General features: G+C 52.4%; 4 protein-coding genes across 4 annotated transcripts; 1 reads left to right on the forward strand and 3 right to left on the reverse strand.

Moving 5' to 3' along the window:
- Nucleotides 1–1142: 1142 nt before the first annotated feature.
- Nucleotides 1143–1943, reverse strand: DL89DRAFT_269245 (uncharacterized protein). The gene is made up of 2 exons (XM_040888216.1): nt 1287–1943; nt 1143–1261 (listed from the first exon to the last, which is right to left on the reverse strand). Exons 1-2 carry the CDS (start codon nt 1901–1903, stop codon nt 1198–1200), a joined length of 681 nt encoding a protein of 226 aa, XP_040741313.1. The 5' UTR covers nt 1904–1943; the 3' UTR covers nt 1143–1197.
- Nucleotides 1944–1962: 19 nt separating this feature from the next.
- On the reverse strand, nt 1963–2503 carry DL89DRAFT_269246 (uncharacterized protein). Its single transcript, XM_040888217.1, has 2 exons — nt 2204–2503; nt 1963–2169 (listed from the first exon to the last, which is right to left on the reverse strand). Exons 1-2 carry the CDS (start codon nt 2437–2439, stop codon nt 1992–1994), a joined length of 414 nt encoding a protein of 137 aa, XP_040741314.1. The 5' UTR covers nt 2440–2503; the 3' UTR covers nt 1963–1991.
- Nucleotides 2504–6662: 4159 nt separating this feature from the next.
- Nucleotides 6663–7665, forward strand: DL89DRAFT_269248 (UBC-like protein). Its single transcript, XM_040888218.1, has 4 exons — nt 6663–6933; nt 7028–7311; nt 7343–7478; nt 7501–7665. The coding sequence occupies exons 1-4, from the start codon at nt 6768–6770 to the stop codon at nt 7632–7634; spliced, it is 720 nt and encodes a 239-aa protein (XP_040741315.1). The 5' UTR covers nt 6663–6767; the 3' UTR covers nt 7635–7665.
- Nucleotides 7666–8998: 1333 nt separating this feature from the next.
- Nucleotides 8999–12164, reverse strand: DL89DRAFT_44612 (Dna2-domain-containing protein). Its single transcript, XM_040891671.1, has one exon. The coding sequence runs from the start codon at nt 12106–12108 to the stop codon at nt 9424–9426; it is 2685 nt and encodes an 894-aa protein (XP_040741316.1). The 5' UTR covers nt 12109–12164; the 3' UTR covers nt 8999–9423.
- Between the last annotated feature and the right edge of the window lie 303 nt (nt 12165–12467).

Below are 12467 nucleotides of genomic sequence, written 5' to 3' on the forward strand. Positions count from 1 at the left end.
AAACTATCGCTGCCGCTTTTCGTTTAAAACACCTCTTTTTTAGTATACTATGCAGGCAGAAGAATACGACGAGCGCTCTGAGGCCGCGGGTCTTGAGGATGAGGATATGGAGAGTGGGCCTTTGCCCATCCAGCAGCTCGAGGTAAGCAATCGACTGCCACGTTATCCACCACTTTAGCTTGCATGCGCAGCCAACTAATATCTTGGTACTATTAGCAAGTTGGTGTCAGTGCGGCTGACGTCAAGAAGCTGAACGAAGCTGGCTACTACACTGTCGAGGCTGTGGCCTACACTCCTCGCAAGCAGCTGCTGACCATCAAGGGTTTCGCCGAAACCAAGGTGGACAAGATCCTAAATGAGGCCGCCAAGCTCGTTCCCATGGGGTTCTCAACTGCTGCCGATTACCACCAGAAGCGGTCATCGCTGCTGCATATTACCACAGGCGCAACTGAGCTCGACAAGCTGCTCGGTGGGCAGGGCATTGAGACTGGGTCGATTACCGAGCTTTTTGGCGAGTTCCGCACAGGCAAGAGCCAGATCTGCCACACCCTTGCCGTCACCTGTCAGCTGGATGAAGCGAGCGGTGGCGCCATGGGCAAGTGCCTGTACATTGACACGGAGGGAACGTTCCGGCCTGAGCGGCTGGTAGAGATCGCCGAGCGGTATAACCTGGATCCAAGCGAAGTGCTGGACAATGTCGCGTATGCACGTGCCTTCAATTCCGACCACCAGACAGCGCTGCTGAGTCAGGCGTCGATGCTGATGACCGAGTCAAGGTTCAGTCTGTTGATTGTCGATAGTGCAACTGCTCTGTATCGCACAGATTATTCAGGTCGTGGCGAGCTGTCAGCGCGCCAAATGCATCTGGCCCGGTTCATGCGCACGCTCATGCGCCTTGCCGACGAATTCGGCATCGCGGTAGTCATCACAAACCAGGTGGTCGCTCAGGTTGATGGCGGCATGGCGATGTTTGCTGCTGACCCGAAGAAACCCATTGGCGGCAACATTATCGCCCACGCGTCAACCACGCGTCTGTCGCTGCGCAAGGGACGTGGCGAGACGCGCGTGTGCAAGATCTACGATTCCCCGTGTCTGCCCGAGTCGGAGGCTGTCTTTGCAATCACTGGCCAGGGCATTGCCGACGCTAAGGACTAAATCTGGCCCACTCTTCTATTCATAATCAACGTTGTTTCTGTTTCATACTGGCACACCAAATGCTACCAGGCCGCCGCTGCTATTGACAACAGGAGCCGCCAGAGAACTGTGGCATGTATACAGTTCGAAACTTGGCTGAAGTGTTGCCCGAGCTGCAGTGTCGCAACCGTCCATCCATGAACAGGACACTGCCTGCTGCCATATTCGCCCAGAACGGCTGCTTCCCAGACCGTTTGTTCGGCTCTACACAGACTGTGCCGTTGCCTTCACTGACGTTGTCCAAAGGCGACCACGCGCTGACAATTGCGTGCTTGCGCTCCTCGGGTTTGAAGTACAGAATATCCTGGTGCCACTCGAACTTTGTCTTTGACCGAGGCGGCTTCACGATGTACTGCTCGTTCAAAAGATACGCGGTGTCTGTCTTGTTGAGAAGCTGCATTGCGCACTGGCCGTACTTTAGTAGAGTGCAAGTGACCAGGTCGCCCTTGTGTATCTGAGAGCGAGCCTGCTCGTAAAAACTGCGGTCTGATCTGACTGTATTTGTTATTTGAGCAGTGTCCAGGTAGCCAGACCCAAGCGGCTCCACTATGCATCCCCAGCTATCGACCAAGTCACCGCACTCGTAGCAGTGGTTCACCAGCAACTCCGACTCCTCGCGGTAAAGGCCGATTTCTCTCTCTGTCAGGAATCCTTCCACAATCAAGTACCCGTGCTCTGCATAGAACTGGACTTGCTCGCGTGTCAACATCGTATTCAATGGGATTACTGAAGTGGTGAAATGAGACCTGGTAATAGACGGCTGTCTACATTGGCCATGATTCCCATCTAGCAAACTTCTACCGCTTAGTACAAATGTATACATAATGGTATATCGTTGGTGCTGCAGCAACAACACCCGACCCATCCACAGTTTCTGTAAGGGACTCCGTCTCAATCTCGACTCTCTTGATATCCCAGAGCGCCTGGCCATTATTTCCCTTTACACCAATATCCTCGTTACGCATTGACGAGTAGCTAACAACTATCCATTTGCCGCCGGTTTTTGCACACTCTATGTACCTGCTTTGAGAGCCTTTCTAACAACTTCCCATCTGCATCCATGCACGCAATACAGTCTGATGTGCTCTTGTCAATGACCGCGTCCCACGAGCCCTCCCTGACATTTTCCATGTTTAATGCGTCCTGAACTGACCACCGAATCGCTGCGACTGCTGGCGACTCTATTCCGTAGATTTGCACGGTTTTGGCTTGCATTTTGCTAATAACTGTAGTACTGAAATCCATGTTATCGAGCGACCGGTACCCGTCATTGTACATATCAAACGGCAGATACGAATTGCCACAGCCGATATTCAGAATGCAGGCTGCTTTGTTGACTGCTGTATCAAGAATTGGCTGAAGCTTGGCGTAGCTAGCAAGCCATTCAAAGGATTCTTCGTTGAGGAACCGGTCTTCCCAGTACTGTTTCGAGTCGTATTTTGAAGGCGCCATTTTTGTGACATGGATAAGAGGTTTTGAGAGAGGCAAAAGGATCCGGGCTGGATCCTAGCAGTTTGTTCTGCTCAACATTTTTAATGCCCCCATGTCGCACAGACTGTGATTGCTGATCCAAGCATTCAATAATCAGCTGATCCGACTCTTGGTATGCCTGTGAAAACTGCATGTGGCAAGCAGATGCGGTGCGCATCTCAGCTTGTCTACAGCTGTCTTCAAATTGGGGTCTGTGTCATAGTGGCATGGGTTCACAATACAGTGTATATAGACGTTAAGTAGGCACTGGTTGGCCAATTAAACTGCTATGCAAGCAGCAGGAGGCTCTTGGCATCTCTTTCTTCGCTACAGCAGTTTAGCACACAGACAACAGGAAGACAATTATCCCGAGGGCAGCATATTTCCTATTGTTTGCACTGCAACTACCATTATAACACCACTGCTAATATTTGGATTAGAACTAGGGCCCAGGCATCACTCGTCAATGAACTACTAGTTTCTTCGGCAATCAGCTTCTCCGAGTACTCCCCACAGCTTCTCCTGCTCCATTTTGTCCAGCGGCATTCGGATGCGAGTTCGCCTCTTCACCTCTCATAAAGTATTTCCCCGAAACACCATCAACTTCTGGTGAAAGCGCCAAATATATCGATGTAAATGCACTCTCATGCACGTCAACAGCAAATGGCCTAGCGATAGCTCCAATAACAGCGCTTGAAGTCATATGCCGGCCCAAATTTGTCACAAACAGTTCCGGGATGCAGCGAGTTGACCATGACCTTTGTGCCCTCAAGTCTGCACGCTAATGCATTTGAGAACATAATGTTGGCCAGCTTCGAGATTGCATAGTTGCCTGTTGGCGAGTATCTGGTTCTGTCCTCAATTGCACCGGTAGTCGATCCCAGCCGTGATGATGCACATCATTGACGAGACATTGATGACCTGTGCACCATGCTCAGCTGCCTTCAAGCAGTCAAGAAGTTGAGCTGTCAACACAAAATGGCCGATGTGATTGGTGCCGAACTGCATCTCGATGTCGTCCTTTGTCTGCGCATGCGGACATGCCATCACACAGGCATTATTGACCAAAATATCCAATGATTTGTACTTCCGCCTTGGAATTGCTCGACAAACTCATTGACTGACACCAGCGATGCGAGATCAAGCCTCATAACTTTGCAGTTATTTAATCCGGTTTGTCGCTCTAGATGGTCAAGTGCTTCCTGCGCGAACTCTGGGTTTCGACAGGCAAGCACAGTCTGATACCCAACACGAATCAGTCGCACTGGCAGTCACAAACCCGATACCCGAGTTGGCTCCAGTAACTATAGCTACATTTTGCTCTCCAGCGGTGTCTTCCATGTGAGCGTTACGGTAATCTATGAGAATACGGTCGATACGGCTTATATATGATGGTCCTGATACATCGGACTTTGGAGATGGCCCCATACATGTACTCTGGAATCCCTTGGGCAGCAGCACCAAACAGTAGCACCAACCTGTTATCCAATGTTTATCTTGGAATATGCTAGAGGGTGAAGCGAAACTCTGGAGTGGGAGGAAATTGGATTCAGTCTAACGAGCAGCGGACACCAGACTATACAGCAGCCCACAGCTGTAGTTCATTGTGTGCGTCCCTACTTGCAATTGAAAATTTTCTTTATTTCTTGCCAGTGGCTAATGGTGAATTGTGCAGGTAGACAGACAGTGCATTTGGGTTTATTACTGTTTACGACGACCACCAAAAGCCACCATTTATCCCAATATACCCTCATTAGCAGCGAAATCGGTCAACATGTGTGCATGCTGTCGATGCACTATGCAGAGCTGGCATCATGTCTGTGGCACATTGATAGCACTTGACTACATTGAAGGCTTTGACAGGTATTATTCAGATAACTATCATGAAGAATATGTGGTCATGCTATTACCTAACCATTGTTTCTGCTAACATAGGGTATATAGTGGCACAAGTAGTATGTCCCTTTCACATTAGCGCATGTGTTCTATTCACAATACATGTATTCCGAGCACCCTGGGTTTGTTTACGATGTGCTGTATAGGTTTGGCCCTTTTGGCATATTGTATAAGGGTACCAGGTCCTCCATACATCATCGTAGGGCGTCCATAGACAGTTCGCCTTGACATGCTCTCGCATTATTTCACCTGGAAACACGTACTGGCTGCAGACTTTGCATGTCGGCATCGTCTTATTCGTGCCGGATAGAGTTGTGTAGTAGGTAGTCAGTTTATTGGTAAGCGAGTGGTGAAAACTGGTCAAGACCACTGTTGGAATGCATTTGCCTGTATTTAACAGCTGTTGAATGATGTCTGGGTTCGGTGCATCAGTAAGTGATCTATCACTATATCACTCCTAGTTTCATCAAGACCAGGAATGCGGCTGTGGTTGGCAATTCTTTGCTTGGGCAGTTCCAATTTTTACGATAGTGAGTCTCAGCCACTTCTGGCAGCTAGTCATATTTTATATTCGCAGAATATAAAGCAGCCCAAATGGTGGACTCCCTGTCGTGAAGACAGCCTTTTTCACATTTTGCAAAAAGCAGTCTGACTTTTCGAACCACAGCTCCGTGAGCCATACCTTGACCTGCCCTATCAAGTATCTAAGCCATACCGGCATCACCCCGACTGATGTCTATGACTGGTGGTGGTCATCTGCGGTGCACAAAGGACAAGCTCTGGCTTTGCTGCTCATCACCAGGTGGTAATTGCGAATAAATAAAGCCCCCAGTCCAATCCCAGCTATGTATTGATATCACCAAATACGGCATATCCACGCTGGCAACCTCCATGTACAAAACCCTGCTTCTGCTGCTCTGTGGTGGGAGTGGACCTTCCATGTTTCTGATTTTTAAACTCATCGTGTACATTCAATATGATTCTGCAGATCAACAATCGATCTGACTACTTGCTATTTGTTTTGCTGGCAAGAGAGGCTAACGGTACACATACCCCATGAATCCAAGGCAGCTCACATTATATGGGGCTATTTGGCCCCACGCCGTATGTAAACTCCAGTCTGCAAGGGCATATCCTGATAATCGCTTCGTCATGACACTACCACCATATCACTAGGGGAAGGGCACAGCTAGATACTGGGGATGGCATGCTGGTCTACCGCACTGAGGAACTCGCAAGCGGTGGAAAAAGTCATGATCCCCGACATGGTGGGCAATGACCCGAGCATAGATGGGATCACCCATGGGTTAGACACTAGTACTCTGCAATTTTACCGCGACAAGGAGGAACACATATACCACAAGCCCACCAGGATGTAGAGTCATAGGCAAACGTCGAGAATTAGTGCTGGCACAGCGTACAGCACACTAATCCTGTATCCCTGGGAGTGATACCTGGATCTGTTGATTACATAAGGCAGTAACTGTTTCCATTTATATGTCGTAACTCTTAACAAAATCCGAAAAATAGCCACCGAAAGCACCAGGTATACTGGAAAAGGCCCTGTCAACATTTCTATAGCACTGGTCTGTTATTCCATTTTTCATATACAAACCCACTTCTTGTTAATGGCGCAATCATTCAGACTTTTTACATATGCAGTTGCTATCTTGTCGGCATTGCTGGTGCAAGTCAAGGCAGACTTTAACCGGTGTAATGCAAACGAGTGGCGCCCAGTGCTAAAGAAGGCATACCTGCAGCAAAAACACATGGGGCCGCCAGCCAACTTGTCGCAAAAGGTAACACCCAGATGCTGAAAAGCCTTTGCTGGAAAATCAGGTTACTAACTCTCGTTTCGATCTCTTCTAGAGGGTGCTTGAGGAGGAGCTACCCAAGCCGTACCGCATCGTCACGCCCTTCACACCTTACTCGCGCTATCGCACAACGCGCCGTCTGACTGTGTACGTGGACAAAAACAACATCGTCGAAGATGTGCAGTGCGAGTGATGATACGAAAAGCCCCTTCCACAAGTCACGTGGCTGGCTTTTGGGTGCGTAGCGTAAGACTGTCAAAATTCTGAGACACACAAAAGTGTCGCCACCTTTCCCTCCCTGCACGAAATTTCCCTCCGTTCTCCCTTCTTATTCATAGCTGTTTTTTTAACACAAATTCTTTTTGTTCAGTTTGTTTTGACCCGTAGAAGAGAATGGCATCAAAGGCAGCGTACAAGCGGCTGAGCAAAGAATACCTCGGAATGCAGCGCAATCCGACGCCGTACATTACGGCCAAGCCGTTGGAGAGCAACATTCTTGAATGGCATTACGTGCTACGCGGGCCGCCTGAGACACCATACGAGGGTGGCGAGTATCACGGTAGGTTTGAAAATAGGAAGGGATTTAGAGAGGGGGATTACTGCGCACGCTAGGGTGGATACAGCACACTCACAGTTTCTGTTCTATTTGCTAGGCCGGCTCCGGTTCCCTGCCGACTACCCGTACAAACCACCGGCGATTCAGATGATCACGCCCAGCGGACGATTCCAGACCAACACAAACATCTGTATGAGCATGAGCAACTTCCACCCAAACACATGGAACCCGGCGTGGTCGGTCTCAACGATCCTCAACGGCATGCTGTCGTTTATGGTCGAGGAGGAAGTGACCACTGGGAGTATCCGCACGTCCGAGGCCGACAGGCGGGCGCTAGCGCGCAAGTCGCACATGTTCAACATGGCAAACAAACTGTTTGTCGTTCTCTTCCCTGAGCTCTGCACGGCTCAAGCGGCCAGCCACAGGCGCCAGCCCTAGCAAGAAGCAGCCAGTCAGCGACGGAACAGAGGATCGCAGCTGCAGTAATGATTTGGGTCACAAGACCGCTGCCAGTGCCCCAGCCATGGAGGAAACGCCGGTTGCGCCAGGTGGGTGCGGCCCAGGCTGCAGCTGTGGCCGTGGCCAACAACCAGCGGTCGTGGCTGGCGGTGCCGACGCTGTCGAGCAAGTGGGTCATTCTGATTGTTGTGCTAGCATATGTCTTTGCGTCCAAGGTTGTTACGCGGCTGTTGACTGCCGCCTAAGACCCACGTCTCCTCCCCTCCACTTTCTCTGTACTTGTGTGTGTTCGCCATCCACCCAAATCCATTTACCAAATAAATTGCCCACTGCTTCTATAGCTGTTCGGCCAGCATATTCTTGAGGATTGGATGTCTGTTGAGCATGGCGCTGCCTGCAGTCTGCACAGCAGCCTTCTTGGCCTTCCCGCGCGCCCGGGCATCGAGCAAGCACTGCGCCTCGGCGAACACCTGGTCAGCCTGGATATCCACCACCGCGTTTGCTTCGACCAGTATCCGCAGCATTTCTGCAAACAGCGGCGATCTCAGCAGCGTGGACTTGGATCCAACCATGAGCAGCTTGCGCTTGGCGCGGGTAATGGCCACGTTGATGCGGTGCCAGTCGCGCAGCAGGTCGCCGATCGCCTGGGCGCCGTTGCTGCGCACCCACGAAATCACAATCACATCGGCATCGCGGCCTTGGTACCGATCAATCGTGTGCACATCCAGGCCTGGAATCCGCAATGTCGACGATTCAGATACGTCGCCCAAAGGCTCCCGGACCAGCTGGTGCTCATTCTCGTCGGCCATCCCAATCCCGAACTCAATCTCAATCTGCTTCAGCTGCGCACGATACGGCGACAAGACTCCAATCTGGCTGCCTTCAATCCCACATGCCCGCAGAGTGTTGACCAGGATCCTGATGACGTTGACCTCAGAGTTGTTCTGCACCAGGTCGCTGCCCTCCACGCGCGTCTCCAGCCCTGGAATTGCATCGGTGTTCAGAAACACCGCACCGCACTTTGGATCCAGAGCCTCAGTAATCCAAGGCATGGAAAACCCTTTGCTGGGCTTTCTTCTGCCTAAACGGCCACTGTGCCAGTGCCTCTGCCGGATCTGCTGGGTACTCGATCCTCCGGCAGGCCACCTTCAGCGAGCCACACCGCAGATGCCCGTCATACACTAGCCGGTTCGCCAGCTGCTGGATATCAGAGTTCATGCGGTACTGGAACCCGAGCTGGACGACTGCCAATGGGTGCGCCTCACACAAGCGCTTAAACAGCGACGTGCCAAGCCCTAAATCGCGCGCTGCCGCATTGCGCACCAAGGGCGGCAGCTGGTGGTGGTCACCAACCAACACAAATCTGTGTGCTGCCAGCAAGGGGCCTAGACAAACCGGCAGAGTGATCTGGGATGCCTCGTCTACAATGCAGTAGTCAAACTTGCGGATGGCAAACAGCGGGTGCGAGACGCCCAGGCATGTCGCTGGCCACCACCGGCGCCTTGCGGAAGTATGCATCTAGCTGATGGACTGACGCCAGGTTAGCATGCGAGGGTGTGTACTTGTGGATACGCGTATCCACCTTTGCTGTATTCCCAAGCCGCACAAACGGCACTTTGCGCTCATCCAGCTTCAGCAGGATATTATCTACTGCCACATGCGTGTATGACGCCAAAAGCACAGACTTGCCCAGACTCACGAGCACGATCTACCAGTGCCGCAATTGTTGTCGTCTTGCCTGTGCCCGGCATGCCCATCACCAGCGCATAGTCCTCCGCTGCCAGCACCCTGCGCATCACGCGAATCTGGCCCGCATTAAGATTGTCTGCCTGCTGCGCTGTCGCAATTCGCGCCTCGATGCTCTCGTCCAGTGCTACAAAGGACGGCTGCTCGAGATCCACAATCCGCGCTCTTGCTACCCTGTCTCCATTTCTCTCAACAAACATGCGCATTATGTTGGCACGGATCCGGCTCATGCCGGTACTCATTTCGTCCTTGTCGAGTCGGAACGTCGTTTCATCAGTCACTGGCCCGTCAGGGACTGGTGGATGGATCACAGTTTCGTCCTCCTAGACCGCAGGCTGTACGTCTAGTTCTGATTTCCATTATCGATGCGAAGTCCTGATTCCGCTGCGCGTCGAACCCACCCAGTCGCTGTGGAATCCCGCGTACCGGCAAATCAATGACAACCACCACCCGGTTAAACTCGAATGACGATATGTACCCAAGCGCAAAAGCAAAATGTCCCTTTTCCGATGAAACAATAATCGGATCCCCCACCGACAGCTGGCTATCAAGCATAGATGCACGCTGCTCACCGCCCGCAGGAACAAACGCCTGCCTGTATCGGCTGTACGACCCAACTATGCCCGAGTCTTCGAAGCTGCCAGGCTCCAGGACCATGTTCGCTAGGCATCTGCCGGTCTGTGCCTCTCGCTGCCCCGCAGACATCTTCCACAGCTCCGACCGGAAGCGCTGCATATCTGACTCCTCCCCATCAATCAGAGCCATCCAATTGCGCACAAACGCCAAGTGGCTCTCGGCAAGATGGCTCACTGCTGGCTCCCACATCGCCGCAGGCACCTTTGCAGACTTGAGCGTGCCGTTTTCCATCGCCCTGTGCACCACAAAGCATGTAGGCGCAAAGCTGCAGTGCTTGCACGTAAATTCATTGCCGATGGGTGCTGGTAGCGGCCGCGGCGTCTGGTGTGCATGGGCAATATACGTTGTCATTTCGTTACGAGCCGCCATCAGCCCCTGCATTTCCTCAACTAGCCGCGGCACACGGAGCACATCGTTTGGACGCGGGTAGTATAGAATCCCGCTGCCGATATCCACGTCGTAGCGGTCAGACAGCAGCAGCGTATATAGCACAAGCTGTGCACGATGAGACGCGTTCTGGCTATTTCGTCCCGTCTTCAGCTCCATCGGCTCCACCAGCGTTGTGCCATCACGGTACTTTGTCTGTATGGTTAGATCTATTTTGCCGTTCAGGCCAAACTTTGGCGACCACACATTCTCTTCGATCGCCAGCACCTTGGAGATCGATACCGCGTTGTCTACATCCTCACCCCTGGATGCGTTGCTGCTGAGCGTGAATGGCGCACCTTGCTCTGCCGACCCATGCATGTACTTGCGCGCCCAGTCCTGATAGATGCCCTTGCACTCGATGACTTGCTTGAATGCCGAATTCTCATCGATCCCACACTCCCACAGCCGCTCCAGGCTGCTGGCTATCAGCTGCCACACAGTCTCCTCGATTGCCTTGTCATCCCACTGGTTCTTCTGCGCGCAGCTCTGGAACAGGTCGTGTAGCAGCGTGCCAATCAGCATCACTGGTGTCATTGGTCCATCGTCACGAATTTCCTGAACGCGGTCACGCAGAACAGCCCTCCGAATACATGAATATGCATCCGACAAGTGTGTGCTCGATACAAGGGTATCTGGATGCAGAATCGGCATCAGATGGTGCGATGAGTCGTCGATAACCACCTCTGTGGATCTTTCGGGGATCGTGCCCACAATATTCATGTAGTCGCCCACACGCACTGGCGTTGGATACCACCGTCCACGCAGCAGCACTGTGCGTTCCAAGCTAGCGGTCTGCGAGTATATCCGCACAACCTTTTGTGCCCGTGCCCCTGAGGACATACTCTCTGCATACAGCTCTACCGACGTGTACCGCCCCTCAGTCACTTGTAGTACCAAGCAGCGCTCATAGGTTGCAAACGGATAGCCTCTCTTCACTGGATCCCTAGGTTTGATGTCTTGCTCTACATCATCATCCAGGCCGTCCAAGAGCTCGTCAACACCCATGTCGAGCATATCCAGGCAGTCATCCACATCAACAGTTTCGGTAGCTGCTGCGGTATTGCTCTTCGCGCCTGGCTCCTGTTTAGCGGGCTCATTGCGCTGGCTTTGCGACTCTCCCTTGACCGACCCGCTCGTCTGGAGTTGCAGCTGGTCCACCACTGTCTCAGTGTGCGACTTGGCATCGACATGCGGTTCCCTTGGTGACGCTGTATCCACATTTTGTGTCGATACCGAGCTACATGATTCCTGCTCGCCATTGTCATCAGCCGAGTCATCATCAATAACAATCGGCTTGTTGTGCAATAGGCTGGACAGCAGCTCTCGTTTATCAAATTGTCGGGCACTACGTGACATTGCTAACGGCCTTGGAATGGCCCGCAGCCGCCGTTTCGCTACTGGTGTCAGCTGCTCGCTCGCTGACACCTCAATCACATCGTCGTCAAGTGGCAACGCATCCCCTACAAGCTGCTGCTCCAAGCCTGACATCGATCCTGTACGGGATCGCTCTCCCAGCATCCGCGGCCGTCTACCAGGCCGTGTCGGCGAGAATTCATTGGCCATCTGCCGCTGCACCTGCTCGGCATTGCGCATCTCTATCAGATGCTGGATTATTGTGTTGCCTTGCTGCTCGCTCTCGGGGCCTGCCACCGAGCCGCGCGCCCGGATGACGTTCTGCAAGGTGCCATTCGGCGACATGGTTTGCCAGCGGATCAGGTCATGGGAGCTGGTTGCGGGGCTTGTGGCGGATGTTGCGCTGTGGTGCCGCTGTGGTGTGGTTAGAGAGCCCATGCGTGGGGGCGGCAGGGGCACGCTGGAGTGGGAGCTGCTGCCGGTGGCTGTCGAGTCGTCGGTCCTCCGCAGCCGCTTGTTTGGGGTTACAAACCGGTCATCGTCTTCGGTACTCATTTTTCCTTGACGTACTGAATTCGAATGAAATAATGAAAGAAAATAAATATGTGAAATATAGGCGAAGGAGATAGACCAGCTATAATTCTGCGCAGCCGGGGATTTGTTGTGTCACGGCGCGACTCTCGGTTTCGGGATTTGGTGATTATTAGTGGATTAGGCGGTATTGTCATCTGGCTAGGTGGCACTGGTGGCGGCAGCCTGGACAGTGGCCTTTGCAACAGACTCGACATCATGCCGCATCTCAGCACCTGTGGGCTCCTATTTTGGTTGGGCAACATGTATCGCACCTAACATCTGCTTGCCAAGAATACCAAGACACTGGTGGAACCCACATGGGAGGTTAATCGTTCATGTGG

This window comes from Linderina pennispora (assembly GCF_002104995.1).
Source record: "Linderina pennispora strain ATCC 12442 chromosome Unknown DL89scaffold_12, whole genome shotgun sequence".
Classification (NCBI taxonomy): Eukaryota; Fungi; Kickxellomycota; class Kickxellomycetes; order Kickxellales; family Kickxellaceae; genus Linderina; species Linderina pennispora.